General features: G+C 42.4%; 1 protein-coding gene, 1 long non-coding RNA gene and 1 other non-coding gene across 4 annotated transcripts in view; 2 read left to right on the top strand and 1 right to left on the bottom strand.

Moving 5' to 3' along the window:
• The window catches only part of PDK1 (pyruvate dehydrogenase kinase 1), a 43,528-nt gene extending 41,556 nt beyond the window's left edge, over positions 1-1,972 (bottom strand). Inside the window, exon 1 of one of the 2 annotated variants that reach the window (XM_070476017.1) lies at positions 1,625-1,972. In XM_070476017.1, coding sequence (XP_070332118.1) covers positions 1,625-1,826 — 202 coding nt within the window. In that variant the 5' untranslated portion in view covers positions 1,827-1,972. The remainder of the gene's footprint in view (positions 1-1,624) is intronic. The other variant, XM_020896343.2, reaches the window with a different exon arrangement.
• Positions 1,647-14,262, top strand: LOC139038041 (uncharacterized). The gene is made up of 3 exons (XR_011490954.1): positions 1,647-1,734; positions 2,190-2,361; positions 10,312-14,262. It is a non-coding gene; the product is annotated as an uncharacterized lncRNA (long non-coding RNA).
• LOC139038094 (U6 spliceosomal RNA) lies at positions 13,991-14,093 on the top strand. The gene has a single exon (XR_011491041.1). It is a non-coding gene; the product is annotated as a U6 spliceosomal RNA (small nuclear RNA).
• Positions 14,263-17,831: the final 3,569 nt, after the last annotated feature.

A 17,831-nucleotide genomic window follows, 5' to 3' on the forward strand; every position in this document is an offset into this window, starting at 1 on the left:
AGTCCCGTCTCTAGGGCTGTGTGACATCCTGAACCACCTTCCATCCACACTGTAGAGAATCAGTGAGGTTATTTTCCTGTCTCCGTTATTCACAACTCCCATCTTAGAACTAAGGCAACCTAGGGCAAGGCAGTCTGATTAACGTAGGACCTGTAAAAAGCCTATCCTATATAACCTGTTGCTGCTATCATTTTAAAAACTTGTTTCCAACTCTAGGTTTATGAGAAAAACCTGTCTAAGAAACAGTGGAAGTTTTGACATGTTCATGAGAAGATTCATTGAGTCCAGGTAGAACCACTATACTAATTGCCATAAGCGAAGAGTAAATGAAGAGGAGTCTTCCGGACAACAGAAAGCAAAAGCTGCCAATGCCTGCTCGGTGATCATCTTCAAGCTTCTCCCCCAGTAGGTTCTATTCAATTGTCTGATTCCTGGAAAGCAATCTGCTCCTTCCTCCATTCCTACTCAAGATGCTAAGCAGAACAGCTGTAGAATCGCGTTTGGCAAGCGGTTCCACTTAAAAGTAAACTAAAAAGTCATGTTACTTCAGTGATGAATTTTAAACTCACTGATTTGCTCTTTTAGCAAGAGACAAGCATAGCAAAAACTAGATTGTCAATAGGAATAATCGTGTTAAAAGAAAACATTTTCTTGTGGAAGTTTAATGGCATACTTCGGAAAGAGGTCAAATTCACCCTCTTAATAACACTAGTCATTTTAAGGTAAAAACAAAAACCAAGAGCTTTGAGCCAAACAAAATCGACACTGTAACAACCACAAGTTTAAGTGGCTAACTACCCTGCTATCTTTCAAGCCACTTGTGATCCGTTGGTGACCAAACCACACTCACAATGCAGAAGATAACTCTTGTCTCTTCGAAATTTTGACTTGATTAGTTTTCCCATTCACCTTAGCGCCCCGCTATAAGTCAAAGTTAAATGCCTGACTTTGCAATTCCTTTGCATCTTTTCTAGAGAAAACCAGGAAGCACTCATCTGAGAAAGAGGAAAGTGGAAAGTCACTTTGGTAAACAAACCCCACAGCATACTGTACCCATGCACTTTACACGTGCTGAGGACTGTTGTTGACGGAATGAATTGTACGGCTGGTGGAAACACTTAAGCCAATGGCAAGGAAAACATTCTATGAAACACCGGGCCAGTCAGGACCTGCTTTCCCTATCAGCACACCACTTTTATGTAATCATCATATGCAAAACAGAGCATTTATCTGCACTCTGCAGAATCTGAACTCGACTCCCGGAGGTGTCAGCACACTCGCCTCTCACTCGGGCTGGGCTCTTCCGAAAGGGCCTGGCTGCGAGCGCGGAGGTGCACACGTGCGCTGAAAAGCGGCTCGGGCCCCAGGCTTGTTTTTCAACAATACACGGGGAAAAGGCACACTCTCCCAGTTATCTCTCGAGGGCGCGGACGCCTGCACCTGAGCAGAGGGATCCGTCCGCGAGGGACGGAGGAGGCGTCCGAAGCCCCGGAGGAGAGACGTTGAGGAAGGGGGCGCGCCGAAGACGGGAGGGCATCCGCGCGGGCCGGGCCCGGCCCGGGTTAGCGGCCGCAGCTCCCGGCTGGGGTTGCGCAAGAAGGCCCGAAGCCCGGGCCCCACTCACCGAAGTCCAGGAACTGCTTCATGGAGAGCGGGGATGGCGAGAAGCGCGCATAGAAGTCCACTTGGCCGGGAATGCCGCGTTCGGGCGCCGGGCCGGAGCCCGAGTCCGAGGTGAGGCTGCGGCTGACGCTAGGGCCGGCGGCGCGCAGCCCGGAGCCCGGGCCGGCCGAGGTGGCTCCGCGAAGCAGCCGCGCTAGCCTCATGCCGAGCCGCGCCGGAGCAGCCGGAGCCCCGGGCGCCAGGTCGCCGCTCCGCCGCTCGGCCGGGTGGTACGTGAGGGACGTGGCGGCCTCGGGGGCGGGGAGCGGCTGTCACCGCCGCGGCCACCGCCCCCCTTGCCGGAGCCCGCTGGGCGGAGCCCGGGGAGGGGAAGGAGGCGGAGAGAGAGGCGGGGATCGCGTGCGGGCCGCCCCCGAGTCAAAGTCCCGCCCCCCCGCGCCGCGGGGCGGGGCCCGAGCAGGAGGGCAGGCTTTCGCGTGGAGGGCGGGCAGCTACGAGCTTGTCGTGGTGTGGCGCGCCCGGTCACAAGCCCTTTGGAAACAAATCCCACTTTCCTGCTTCCTCAGGTTTCCTGTCCTCCGCCGAAAAGCTCTAGCACAGGATCGACATCCGCTTCCAGGCACCACAGTGTCTTGCTTAGAGCATGTTCCAGAAACGCTCCAAAAAACAAGCCCATATTTTACAGAGGAGCAAAATGAGACCCCCAAAATTTTCGGAGCAGGCCTTTGCCAAACAGTGGTACGTAAGTACACATGGTGATCACTATAGAATGTGGCCCTAAATAATAGTGCAACGACTCCCATCCCAAGAGAAGAGAATTGGAGGCTCAACTTGAAGCTTTTATCTACTGGCATTCTCGGCCTGGGCAGCAGTGTATATAAAGGCTCCCACAACTCCAACTGCCCTTCTCTTTAACTGTCTTAGCGTCACAGTTGATTGCTCCAACCTTTGCAGTTCCCAAATAGTGAATATAAGACTAGAGAATTTTAAATTTCGATTTAATCCCTCAGAGCTACAAAGGCTGTCTACTGTGAAAATCACTACCGTCCCTTCTTGTCACTGCTTCTTCTCCATATATCTAATCCCAGTGGTTTGTTATGTCTTAGATGCCAACAAAATTACTTTTCCTTGGGTATGTAGTTTAATTTTATAAATTTTATATATTATACAATTTAAGATTTTATATATGTGTGTATGTATATACATTAATATTTACAGCAGTTATTGGTCTAGAATAACAATTCTATTCTCCATATGGTCTGGTCTTGGGTTGTATAAAAGTATATGTGTAAAGAATGAGATGAATGTCTTTTTAGGGTGTATTAGTGTTACTAAACTACATTCATTTGCCCAATGTGCAGCACGCCACACTCTGAGATGCCAAGGTTTGCTGTCAAGAGACAGCCAAGAGAGGAGAAGGGAGACCAAATCTTAAATTCACCTTCCCTAAGGCTAAGAGCTTGGGGACAAAGATTTTGGGTGACCTGAGGCCTGGGGAAAGGTGAATGGAGAAGAAAAAGGTGAAGAAAATGGCAGGGTGGTATCATCTGAGGGTGGAGTGTTTGGCCTTCTGATGTCAAGAGGTTCTCCATCCAGCACTCTAGCAGGCCCAGCTGAATGGTTGGTGGTTTCAGCTGATCTGAACTGGGCAAGACTAGCACCATGTTCCTGAAAAACAACTTTTGAAACCATTACTATAGTGACCCATCCATCAGATGTACTGCCTCTAGAGGGCAGCTAAAGGAGTCATAAGATTGTCTAAGCTGCCTGACAAAGGGCATGCAGTGTGCAGGAACAGTTAAAGCAAGTTTGATCTGTGAAGTTACTGAGACTGCTGATTAAGCAAAAGTTATAGTTTAAGGGATCAAATTGATGACTGCCCTCAGTTTCATTAGTCCCACAGGTTTGGCTTGACGGAGAACACTGACCACCTTTACAGGTGTAGGTAGTTAAGGGTTCGGGTAGAAGCAGCACGTAAACATATTTTCCAAAAGTGGTGCATCTAAGAATTCTTTCAGATACCTGTTAACCTGGTTGTTGTTACCATTTTGGTAAAAATTTCTTAGAGGAAGCAGTATGTACATAAGACTATGAGATAGGTAGAAAAAGTCGGAGAAGGCAATGGCACCCCACTCCAGTACTCTTGCATGGAAAATCCCATGGAAAGAGAAACCTGGTAGGCTGCAGTCCATGGGGTCGCTAAGAGTCAGACATGACTGAGCAACTTCACTTTCACTTTTCACTTTCATGCATTGGAGAAGGAAATGGCAACCCACTCCAGTGTCTTGCCTGGAGAATCCCAGGGACAGGGGAGCCTGGTGGGCTGCCGTCTATGGGGTCGCATAGAGTCGGACATGACTGAAGTGACTCAGCAGCAGCAGCAGCAGAGAAAGTAATCAAATCTTGTTTATATATTTGCTGTCCTAGCAGCCATACTCTGTACCCTCCAAATGTGGCCTTCCTTCATCTACTCTATGAATATTTGTTGAAAGCACATTATGTAAAGTCCACCATCGTCGAAGTTTCACACATATCTTCAAATATTAGACAGCCTGCTCCATAAAATAAGGATTATGTTTGCTCTGAGTGACCCAAACAGCAGATGGAAGACTTAGGGATAGAAACTGTAGGGAGACAAATCTCACCCACATGTGGAAAAACTTTGGTTACAGCCCTTTGACTGTGAAATGGGCGACCTTAGAGGAGGAGGGGGTTCTTGTCAATGACAGAGACTAAAGGACAGCTTTTTAAGGAGGCTGTGGGGAGGATGATTGCAAAGCAGTGTGGTACTATGAACACAGCCTGGATTCTGGTGTCAGATCCTCTTTCATGTACTGCCGGAGCCTGCCGGCAAACGAACTGGTCGAGAATGCAATTACCAGAGTACCTAAGAAAAATAAGACTCAGAAAGACTTAGAAAGATGGGGTTGAGAGGGACAGAGTCAGCTTGCGTCTGACTCTGCCAACTTTATTGAAGAATACCACACCTATATATATGCTAACAGGAGTTACTAATAGATTAAAGGTTTGCATATGTGCAGAGCTACAGGCACAGATGTTTTAAATTCCTCCACTTAAGATCAGTAAAGCATCACCCTAGCGCCCAACATGATTAAGATCAATAGAACATTAACTAGATAGATAACAGGCTTCAATCATGACGAGTTTATCAGCAACAGGAAAACAGGTGAAAGATCGCTACAGCAATTTCCTTGAGGGAGGTGAGAAAGGCCAACCTGTGCTTTAATAAATCAGGGGTGGCGGGACAGAGAGGGACCTCTTGATCTCTCTCAGAGCCAAGAAGGAGCCTGAGCAGTCAGGCTGGCTCCCCGCAATGTACTGGTTATGTGACCTCGAGTGAACTATCTCTCTGAGCATCAGCCTCCTTCCCCAAAAAGGGGGGATACTGGCTGTCTCATTGGGGGTGACTGTGAATAGATAGTGTAGCCATCTGTGTTAGCACAATGCCCAAGATATACTAAACACTCAGATTCCATCTTTTCTTTTTTTTAACCATTACTACTGTTTTTTTAAAAAAAATATTTCCTTATTAGGGTTTAATCAGAAGCACTCACATACATTTTTCATGAAGCCAACTTTACCAAAGGTTTGGTAAAAGTTTACAACTGAACATTAGCCATCCTTAAAATAGTCCTCAACTGTTCCGCAGCTCTGCTGAAGCCTCCAGTCATGTGGCATTTCTCCTTCTCCCCTTCCTTCCAGATTACTCCCTGAGCTCTGAATTCTCCTCACACTATCATACACACTATAATCGGCTTCCTCAGCAAAGATTTGCAACTCTGCTGCTTTCCACCCGAGCATGTTGAGGTGCTCAACTGAACATTAACTTGTGTGAAAGCACAAAAGCCAGGCAGAAAGTTTGGATTTATTATGTCAAGGTTTGTTCACCCAGAAACCAATCCAAGTTTTCTTTTCTACAAAATATATTCACCAAGCTTCCACCCAACTTATAGAGAATGAGTATATAAAAACAGATGCAAAATTGCATCAGCTTTTCACTTCTTGGTCAAAGGCTGAGGATCCAGAAACTGGAAAGAATGTTAGATTTTTCAGGTATCTGTTAACTTGATGGTTATTAAGACTATGGTAAAAATATTCTAGAGGAAGCGATATGAGTGATATGAATGAAGTGATATGAATACATAAGATATGTATTCAAAGGTAGAAAGTGATCAAAGGGTGGTATGTCTTTCATGAATTTTTACCAAAGGGCTATATTATTTAACTATGTACATAATGGACAAGGTAATGGAGAAGGAAATGGCAACCCACTCCAGTGTTCTTGCCTGGAGAATCCCAGGGATGGAGGAGCCTGGTAGGCTGCCATCTATGGGGTCGCACAGAGTTGGACACGACTGAAGCGACTTAGCAGCAGCAGCATGTACATATGAAGTATAATTGTAATTTAAGGCCCTCTAAAAAAATTCTTTATAGCAGACTTGGGCTGGATTCTCTAAATTCACAGAGATTTTGTGATTATTGCTGGGTTGATTTGACTGAAAATCATGGAGAAAGCAATAGGAAAAAAGCTGAACTATGCCACCCTGTGTCCTTTATCCTGTGGCTTCATGGGGCTCAGAGGACAAGAGGAGAGAAAAGTGATCATTCATTCTCCTGCTCCTTCCTGCTGGGCCATGACTTGTATCCCTTTTAAGTATGGCACAGCTCCCTTCCTGTGCCCAGGGAGCCCTAGAGGTGGCCCAGTTTCCCTCTCCTGTTGATTGGGGTGCTTCACTACCTCCATCGCTACTCTGCCCACACCTCTATAAATAGTCCCTGAAAACACTCTTCAGTTTCCCCTTTGAGTGCGCTACCATTTCCTGCCCCAGAACCCTGACTACTGCTTTACAAAGGTAACTTACAAAAGAGAGAAAATCATGACTTTCATGCAGCTATGAAATGAATACATCTCTGTTGTGCTGTGTAGTACTTTTAATATCCTATGATTTTATCAATTGTATCTCAATGAAACTGAAAAAATAAAATGAACACACTGAAATTTTAATTAACACTTTCATTAAATGAGAGACTCAGAGAAGATACTACAACCAGTTCAAGGGGAAGGCAAAAAAATAGGATTACAGAAATGAATTTGTAAAGGGCTGTAAAACTGGCTTTTCCCCTTAGGAGTCAGGAACCCTCCACTTCTAACTGATAGAACATATTTGCATGGACATAGGCAAGAATATAGGTTTTTCCAGGAGTCATGTACAGATGTGAGAGTTGGACCATGAAGAAGGCTGAGTGTCAAAATATTATTGCTTTTGAATTGTGGTGCTGGAGAAGACCCTTAAGAATCTCTTGGACAGCAGGGAAATCAAACCAGTAGATCCTAAAGGAAATCAACCCTGAATACTCATTGGAAGGACTGATGCTGAAGCTGAAGCTCCAATACTTTGGCCACCTGATGTGAAGAATCAACTCATTGGAAAAGACCCTGCTGCTGGAAAAGATTGAGGGCAGGAGGAGGAGAGGGTGACAGAGGATGAGATGGTTAGATGCAGTCATTGACTCGATGGACATGAATTTGAGCAAACTCTGGGAGATAGTGGAGGACAGAGGAGCCTGGCATGCTACAGTCCATGAGGTCACAGAGTCAGACACAGCATAGCAACTGAATAAGGCAAGAATTACATTGTATTAACTACAATTTACCATTATAAATAGCTCAAAGACAGTGAGTCAGAATCAGACACCCTAGAAACTTGTGCTCTGAACAGTGCATTGTATTCCACCTACATTTGCCTTCTGTGTTTAAGGAAGGCCATCATTCAAGTAATTACCTGTGCCACGACTTGGAGGCCATCCTGCTCACCAGGACTTGTTTCAGGGAAAACCCTATATTCATCTGGAGGAGGTATTTGATAAGCTGCTGGAGTTGAGAGGGAGATTCCCAGGGACGGCTCTCAGAGCAGTCTTGCAGGAATCTAGAAGAGGAATCCACTTTGCAGTGCTCAGGGAGAGGGGAGGTGGTGATTGCAAAGGCTGTTTCAAAAAGAGGGAGCTTCCTGAACCCTCAGTAAAGTTCACCGAAAAAAAAAAAAAATATTGTTGAGACTGGGTCTTTTGTGCCTTTGTGCAAATTGGTAAAAAGGGTAAATTTTGCATAAGAATTGGAGCAGCATTTGCACTTGAGGAGCCTAAGCAGTGGTTGGGCTGAAGGGGACTCTGAGGTAAAAAACCCCTAAGAATTTACAGACCTGGACAGTGAGAATTGTCCACTGTCCACTGTCTCTGGATCTGGACACTCTGGAATTTGCCATTTCAGCCAATTCTGGGGACAAGAAGTCTGCAGATGTCTGGATTATGGATGCCATCAGCACAGTTCAAGTTGTCCTCTTTAAAATTTTGTTGGAGTGGGAAGCTCCAAATTTCTAGTTTCACCATCAATTTCCCTTTATTTATTTCATTTCATTTCTTCTGAGTTTTCTAGGTACCTACTTCTGGGGTTCACTCATTCTGTAAATGTTTCCTTAGACATCCTGTGTGCTGAGCAGGCACAATTTTAGGTTCTGGGCGTACATCTCTGAACAAGGCATCCAGGTCCCAGCTCTTACAGGACTTCCATTCCAAGGGCTAAAGACAGAGAATAAATGTATATGATTATTTCAGAGAGTGCTACAAGCTATAACAATAATAGAACAGACCACTGTGTGTGTGTGTGTGTGTGTGTGTGTGTTGCATGGAGGCTACTTTACAGAGGTCAGCAAAGGTCACTCTGAGATTAGGACCTTCAGAGGCCCTAAAATGAAAAAAGATGTGACTCCTCCCACCATGAGCCTCAAAAAACCCAATCCTCCCTCCTGCAAGACACAAAGCCCCTAAGCTTGTTGGCCTTCATTCATTCATAACTCACCAAGAAAGTCTTTAGGTGAGATTTTGGATTATGATTGTTAAAGATTCTTTCAAAGCACAGAGCTGACTGCAGTCATCACCTCAGTTTGCAAATAACCACAGGCCACGCACAGCATTTAGCCTGAAGTGCTAGTCTTTGGCTTCCTGGCACTTTCCAGTCCACCCAGACGCCTCCCCCACCCTCAGGAGTCCAACTGAAAGGCTTCATGGAAAGGTTCTTCTCCATTTGTTCCGCCTGAGGGGGTGCCCCCACTGTCTGTCAGGAACCTGTAACTGAAGATTGAGTAAAAAGCTCATGTCCTCTTCAGAACAACATGAGTTGCCATATTTCATTGATACTTTTTTGTTTCTTTCACATTTTAACACTTCATAAATCAACTGGGTCCTCAATTCCTATCAGTACGGGTATTGACCCTGCTGATGTTTGATCATCAGAACTTGAAGACTGGGTATCCACTGTCTGGAAGAGAATCCTGAACAGTGGAGCGCTCTCTTCAGAAATGCTGCATCACAATACTTTTTGGCAGGCATATTATTCTGAATTAAATGTTAATTTGAAAGATTCAAAATATAAAGAAAAAGTTCTTGGAGAATCTTAACCAATTTATTTCACTTACATATTCCTATTATATGCACAAGGAATAAGATGATTAAAATCTGTCTAAAGGTATCTACAAGCTCTTAAGATAAAATTTTCAAAGTCTAAGAAAACACTGTCATTGACAATCTTTTAAAATTCTTACTAGGACTGTTGGGAGATAATCCACTGTCTCTAATTCTACTGGTAATTGGGATTGTTGAGATCACCTGGGAACAGTGTTGGAGGCCAGAGAGAATCCCTCACAGCAGAAATATTTGAGATGACAATAGTAGAAGCCAAGAAAAAAGCACTTTCAAAATTGAAGAGGCGTTGGCTATCATTAAATATTCTCCAGCAGTCAAGTAAAATGAGAACTGAGAAGTATGCTTTAGACTTAATAGCCAAAAGGTGGGTTGTGGCTTTGGAACAAGGGACTTCATGAGAACAGTGATGAGGAAGTAGAGATGATAACTGAATAAATACAGTCATTGGAAAGGACCACTGTGGAGTTGGTTTATTTATAGGTTTTACAATGGGAAAGTCTTGAGTATGTCTAAATGCTGGGTGTGAGGAACTTATGAGGCAAGATGGATATAAAGAAGAGGGAGAGGTTAAGTGCCGGAATAGGGTCCTGGAGGACTGGAAGAGTTCTCCTCCCATACATGGGAGGAAGGACACTTCTCTGATCAGGATGTGTTATCATTTTGTAAAAGAAATGTGTGAAATTGATGTGGGCAGACCTGGGCCAGAATCAAGGCTCTGTCACTTTCTAGATGCGTCACCTTGGCTAAGTTGCTCACTCTTAGTGATGATCTTACTGAGCACTTTCTATGGGATAGGCACTAACCAACGAAATGGTTATTTTTTTAGACAATGTTGAAGCTGTTAGCCTAGTTAAGAGAACATGTGTTAAATTAGACTAGGGCTCAAATCTCGGCAGGAAATTGAGAAAATCCTTCTGTAATAATTTGCGTATTTGTGTATGTGAAGTAGGAGGTAAAGTATGCTTGAAATTAAAGGGAAAGGTGGGAGAAATTCATTGGATAAACCATCTAAGGAAAGGAAATCTGAATAACCACATGTCTTTTGTAATCCTTCTAGAGATGTGTTAGGGTTGATGGATTTTACTTATTCCATTATACTTATTTACTTATTTATATATTTATATAATATATGTTATATATTATTATTATATAAAATATATATTTATATAATTATACTTATTTACTTAGGTTGATGGATTCAAACAGTGACAGACTTTTATCTTCTTGGGCTCTAAAAATCACTGCAGTGACTGCAGCCATGAAATTAGGAGATGCTTGCTCCTTGGAAGAAAAGCTATAACAAACCTAGACAGTGTATTACAAAGCAGAGTCATCACTTTGCCGACAAAGGTCCATATAGTCAAAGTGATGGTTTTTCCAGTAGTTATGTACAGATTTGAGAACTGGACTGTAAAGAAGACTGAGCACCAAAGAAGTGATGCTTTCAAGGTGTAGTGCTGGAGAAGACTCTTGAGAGTCTCTTGGACAGCAAGGAGATCAAACTAGTCACTCCTAAAGGAAATCAACTGTGAATATTCATTGGAAGGATCAATGCTGAAGCTCAAGATTCAATACTTTGACGACCTGATGCAAAGAGCCGACTCTTTGAAAAAGACCCTGATGCTGGTAAAGATTGAAGGCAAAAGGATAAGGGATCAGCAGAGGATGAGATGGTTAGATAGCATCACTGATTCAATGGATGTGAGTTTGAGCAAGCTCCAGGAGATGGTGAAGGACAGGGAAGCCTGGCTTGCTGCAGTCCTTCAGGTCACAAGGAGTTGGACATGACTAAGCGACTGAAGAACAACAACAAAGCAGGACTATTTTTTTGTTTTGTAAGTTGGCTAAGGCTGTTTTCTGTTTGTTTAATCAATTTAACTTGGATGCTAATTACTTTACAATATTGTGCTGGCTTTTGCCATACATTGACATGAATCAGCCATGGGGGTACGTGTCCCCCATCTTGAACCCTCCCCTACTCGCCCCCCCCCCATTCCCATCCTTCTGGGTTGGCCCAATGCACTGGCCCTGAGTGCCCTGTCTCATGCATTGAACCTAGACTGACAATCTGTTTCACATATGGTAATATACATGTTTCAATGCTATTCTCTCAAATCATCCCATCCTCGCCTTCTCCCAGAGTCCAAAAGTCTGTTCTTTACATCTGTGTCTCTTTTGCTGTCTTGCATATAGGGTCATTGTTTCCATCTTTCTAAATTCCATATATATGCGTTAATATACTGTATTGGTGTTTTTCTTTCTGACTTACTTCACTCTGTATAATAGGCTGCAGTTTCATCCACCTCATTAGAACTGATTCACATGCATTCTTTTTAATAGCTGAGTAATATTCCATTGTGTATATGTACCACAGCTTTCTTATCCATTCATCTGCCGATGGACCTCTAGGTTACTTCCATGTCCTAGCTATTGTAAACAGTGCCACAATGAACATTGGGGTGCATGTGTCTCTTTCAATTCTGGTTTCCTCGGTGTGTATGCCCAGCAGTGGGACTGCTGGGTCGCATTGCAGTTCTATTTCCAGTTTTGTAAGGAATCTCCACACTGTTCTCCATAGTGGCTGTACTAGTTTGCATTCCTACCAACAGTGTAAGAGAGTTCCCTTTTCTCTGCACCCTCTCCAGCATTCATTGTTTCTAGACATTTTGATAGCAGCCATTCTGACCAGCGTGAGATGGTACCTCATTGTAGTTTTGATTTGCATTTCTCTGATCATGAGTGATGCTGAGCATCTTTTCATGTATCTGTTAGCCATCTGTATGTCTTCTTTGGAGAAATGTCTGTTTAGTTCTTTGGCCCATTTTTTGATTGGGTCATTTATTTTTCTGGAATTGAGCTTCAGGAGTTGCTTGTATATTTTTGAGATTAATTCTTTGTCAGTTGCTTCATTTGCTATTATTTTCTCCCATTCTGAAGGCTGTCTTTTCACCTTGCTTATAGTTTCCTTTGTTGTGCAAAAGCTTTTAAGTTTAATTAGGTCCCATTTGTTTATTTTTGCTTTTATTTCCATTACTCTAGGATGTGGGTCATAGAGGATCCTGCTGTGATTTATGTCAGAGAGTGTTTTGCCTATGTTTTCCTCTAGGAGTATTATAGTTTCTGGTCTTATATTTAGATCTGTAATCCAGTTTGAGTTTAATTTTGTGTATGGTGTTAGAAAGTGTTCTAGTTTCATTCTTTTGCAAGTGATTGACCAGTTTTCCCAGCATCACTTGTTAAAGAGATTGTCTTTTCTCCATTGAATATTCTTGCCTCCTTTGTCAAAGACAAGGTGTCCATAGGTGCACGGATTTACCTCTGGGCTTTCTATTTTGTTCCATTGGTCTATGTTTCTGTCTTTGTGCCAGTACCATACTGTCTGGATGACTGTAGCTTTGTAGTATAGTCTGAAGTCAGGCAGGTTGATTCTTCCAGTTCCATTCTTCTTTCTCAAGATTGCTTTGGCTATTTGAGGTTTTTTGTATTTCCATACAAATTGTGAAATTATTTGTTCTAGTTCTCCAAAAAATACCATTGGTAGCTTGATAGAGATTGCATTGAATCTATAGATTGCTTTGGGTCAGTATACTCATTTTCACTATATTGATTCTTCCGATCCATGAACATGGTATATTTCTCCATCTATTTGTGTCATCTTTGATTTCTTTCATCAGTGTTTTATAGTTTTTATAGTTTTCTATATATAGGTCTTTTGTTTCTTTAGGTAGATTTATTCCTACGTATTTTATTCTTTTCATCACAATGGTAAATGGGATTGTTTCCTTAATTTCTCTGTTTTCTCATTGTTAGTGTATAGGAATGCAAGGAATTTCTGTGTATTAATTTTATATCCTGCAACTTTACATATTCATTGATTGGCTCTAGTAATTTTCTGGTGATGTCTTTAGGGTTTTCTGTGTAGAGGATCATGTCATCTGCAAAGTGAGTTTTACTTCTTCCAGTCTGGATTCCTTTTGTTTTTCTTCTCTGATTTCTGTGGCTAAAACTTCCAAAACTATGTTGAATAGTAGTGTTGAGCGTGGGCACCCTTGTCTTGTTCCTGACTTTAGGGAAAATGCTTTCTGTTTTTCACCATTGAGGATGTTTGCTGTGGGTTTATCATACATGGCTTTTATTATGTTGAGGTATGTTCCTTCTATGCCTCAAAGCAGCACTCTTGCCAACTCAAGTACAGAAAACCCAGTTCAAACTTCCTTAAGTAAAAGACCATTGTTTTCTGAAGTCACTGAAAAACTTTTCAAGTGGTACACCCAAAACATCAGTGTGTCCTGCTCTGCTCTCCCTCTTTCTTCCTCGCCATGTTTCAGCTCTGCTTTTCTTGGTGTTGGGGCTTCTTGTGACACTTTATAAACTTCACAAAGCTGACTCCTTTCCTATTTCAGAAATGGACAGAGTAGCAGCAGGCTTTAGTTTCCAATGGGGAAAATCTCCGTAATGAGCACCTCTCGTTGCTTCAGAAAAACACCAAGGGATTGACCCTGATTTGCCAGGCAGGGGCCATGATTCCAGCCTGGGAAAATGGGAGTAGGTGTGGAGAGGTGGTACATACACACACCTAACATCAGGGACTGAATTAGAAGAAAGGATCCCCAAGGAAACAGCAGTTTCTTTCACCTAAAAAAGGGACACTGGGAGGTAAAAACAACACATTATTTCCATGTTCTATAGACTGGTAGCATGTTTTCCTATTAATCACTATGATTTAATGAAGACAGTCCATGAAATATGACATTCTCTCATAGAATAATGATTCTTCACATTTTTGTTTTTATTCCCTTCATTTCCTGATTAAGTCAGATAATGTACATACCCATTTCCACTCTCTTTTAGAGATTTAGAAAAACAAGTGCTCACTTCAGCAGCACATATACTAAACTTGGAACAATAAAAGATTAGCATGGCACCTGCATAAGAATGACATGCAAATTCATAAAGCGTTCCATATTTTTATGGAAGCAACCTAGATGTTCATCAGCAGACGAATGGATAAGAAAGCTGTGGTACATATACACAGTGGAATGTTACTCAGCCATTAAAAAGAATGCATTTGAATCAGTTCTAATGAGGTGGATGAAACTGCAGCCTATTATACAGAGTGAAGTAAGTCAGAAAGAAAAACACCAATACAGTATATTAACGCATATATATGGAATTTAGAAAGATGGAAACAATGACCCTATATGCAAGACATCAAAAGAGACACAGATGTAAGTAACAGACTTTTGAACTCTGTGGGAGAAGTCAAGGGTAGGATGATTTGAGAGAATAGCATTGAAACATGTATATTACCATATGTGAAATAGATTGCCAGTCCAGATTCAATGCATGAGACAGGGCACTCAGGGCCGGTGCACTTGGATGACCCTGAGGGATGGGATGGGGAGGAGGGAGGTAGGAGGGGGGTTCAGGATGGGGAACACATGTACACCTATGGCTGATTAATGTCAGTGTATGGCAAAAACCACTACAATATTATAAAGTAATTAACCTCCAATTAAAATAAATAAATAAATTTAAAAAGAAAAAAGAAACAAGATTCACCCTAACATGACATATGTTTAATATCTTGGAGAATCAAGTTGATCTTAAAAGCAATAAAATATTCTAAATCCAGCATTAGCTAGAAGGCAGTTACAGCCCATGCCTTTTCTCTTTTAATTTCCTAGATCTTTTACCATTTTCTCTTGGTGAGTGGCTGTATCAGTTGGGGTTCAGGGAATAAAGTAAAAACCACTCCAGGTATTATTGGCATGAAGGGATTTAATTCAGGAAATTACATGTATACAACACAGACTAAAGTAGGTTCTAGACAGGGCCTCTGGGGATAGTATCTAGACTCATCTAGGGGTTTCTGGAAATTTAGGTGAAGAAAAATACTTGTGGCTACAATCCATAGTCAAAAACAGGAAATGAGACCACCACCAGTTAACCCTTTCTAATACTCAGAAAGCTAGAAGACCCTCAACACTGAACCTTGGTCTCCACAACCATGCTTGCTAGTAGAAACACTCACTGAGTCCACCTTGCAGATCTCAAATGAAGGCACATAATTCACAGAATCCAGTTCATGTGCAAAACCCCTAGCTGCAGGGGAATCTGGAAGAGAATTTTTAGCCTTCCAGCCCTTCTAATTAGAGGGTGGAATAGAAGTTGGCAAGCCAGTCCACAGATATCTATCTCAATGGGCGTAGGCATTATTCATCTGTTTTGCAGCAGGAGTGGCCAGGTTGTTTGCGGTGGCAACAGGCAAAGGGAAACTGAAGAATTGTTGCTGCTTAAGAAATTGTCAGATTGCAGAAGTTTAACTCTTAAGAGTTTGGCCGACTCTTAGTGCAGTCTTTTTGTTTTGTTACTGATTTAGAGAAGTCACTGTAACCAGACCAACATATCCTTGCTTCTGTGGGTCAGCTACTAGAACTGGCAGATTGTTCCCCATTCAGTTGTAAATGGGATTTTGCTTCTAGCAGGGCAGGTGTCTTAAAGGCATGACCCATAGAATAGCCTAAAAAGAATGTTATCTATCCTGTCATCCTCACATATAACAAAGACTAAAATGTGCCCTGACTGTTCTTTATATGCAAGTTTGAAGATGTTAGGGATTGAAAGTTGTTAAAGCTAAGTAGACTGGTGTCTCCTTTCTAGAAGCCTAGGTCATAATCCTTCCATACACTGTTTTACAGATGCAGAAATTAAACCAGTAGGGGTAAACAGAAAGTGGCAGAGAAGTGACCTGAACCTTGAATGAAGATCAACTCCACAGACCCTTGCTACCCAATGTGTAATCTGTGGACTGCAGCGTCTGGAGCTCATTAGAAAAGTTGACTCTCAGGCTCTTTTCCAAGCTATCTGAAGCAGCACTTGCAGCTTAATGTCTGCAGGTGATTCTCAGGCATGTTAAAGTGCGAGGAGGGTGGCTTTTAACCACTTTGTTGATTTAAGACTTCGTAACAAAGTGGCTATGGCTGTAAGCGCCCTAGAACTTGAGTTCCATCAGCAATTTGATGACACCTTGGAATCAAACAGACCCCCAGTCTTTCTAGGGAAAGGTTCCCCTTTTATGGACTTTTAGAGTCTTTCAGTCAATGCACTATGACGCGTGGAAAGAAAAGGGAGTCTTCCAGTTTTTTCTTGCACGGACAAATCTAGTCTAATATACTCAAGCATGAATGGGCCTATGAGCACTTCCTTTTCTGCACAGCATTAGTAAAGGTGTATAAGCAACAAAACTACAACGTGCCTTCCCACTGCAGGAAACCAAAGAATCTATCGTGTGGGTAAAGAACTGAGGAATCATTCAAAAAAGAATCCTTTCTTTTTATACTCTTTCATTTCTGGAAAAAAAAAAAAAATCAACGAGTCAGTACATAGCAGTTTCAAGATACCTACATATGGACTTTGGGTGTATGCTCTAAGCCCGCCTTATGGTCATTCTATTAAGGGCTTGAAACAGTTTGATATGTCAGTCTTGTACAAATGACCTATGTTGATGAGCAGTTTAAATGTAAGAGTTAGGCTCACAGTATTTTTTAGTGAAGGTTACTTGCACTTGCAGACTATAGCTATAGCAGGTAAACCCAGGGGTATGAAAAACCTAGATGAGGAGACAGAAACAGTTAAACTATATTTCTCCATCTGTGAAATGAGAAAGTAGAACTAGATTTCCATGTTTCCTTCCTATTTTAACAGTTTATGGTTCTATATAATAAGTGTAATTATAAAAATAACATTTAGTGAACATTTTCTGATCCTCTCATTTATTCCTTTTAAGAACCCATGAGATTGGTACTAATATCAATCTTACTTTACAAATAGAGAAACTGGGGCACAGACATGTCAGTCACTGGTGGGGGTTATATTCTAAGAGGGGAAACTGATTCACACCCTGGCAGTCTGGCTGCAGCCTCACTCTTACACACCCTATGGCAATATGTATGGCAAATACATCTCTTAACTTCCAGGCTCTTGTTACTGGTGCAGTGGAAACCTCACATACAGCAATAAGGCATTTCCACACAGAGGGCAGAGCCCTTGCCATAAATATTGAAGCCGTCCAGTGCTTTAGAAGCAGTTCTCAACCTTAGCTACCCAGGGAGTCATCAGGGAAGCCTCAAATAGCACAGATGCCTGGATTCCACACTAAAGAGTTTCTGATGGAGTCAGTCTGACATGAATTCTCGGCACTGGGTTTTTTTTTTTTTTTAAATGTTCTTTAGGAATTCAAATAGGCAGCCCAGAGTGAGAATGGACTACTCCCAACTTTATAGGAAGGGGGTTGGTTCTGGAGGCAAGTTCTGCCCACGTAGGACCAGGTACTGACCTGATGTGTCAACCACTGATACCCTGACACAAGATTTTTAATTCTGCTAATTATGTAATGGACAAGGAAATGGCAGTCCACTCCAGTATTGTTGCCTGGAAAATCCCATGACAGGGGAGCCTGGTGGGCTACAGTCCACGGGGTTGCAGAGTCAGACATGACTCCCTTAGCACATTTATGTAAAGTAAATTACGTGTTTGTCAGGACCATCTGTTGTTTTGGATAAGCTTCCTATAAAAGGGCAGAGCCAGTGTCTTATTTGTGTGTCCCCAGAGCCTGGTAACATCCCTATAAAATTTATTTCCAATTGGGAAGGAAATAATGAAACCAGATTGAACCATCTCCATATAACAAGATCTTGACAGGACAT

This window comes from Odocoileus virginianus, chromosome 13 (assembly GCF_023699985.2).
Source record: "Odocoileus virginianus isolate 20LAN1187 ecotype Illinois chromosome 13, Ovbor_1.2, whole genome shotgun sequence".
NCBI lineage: Eukaryota > Metazoa > Chordata > Mammalia > Artiodactyla > Cervidae > Odocoileus > Odocoileus virginianus.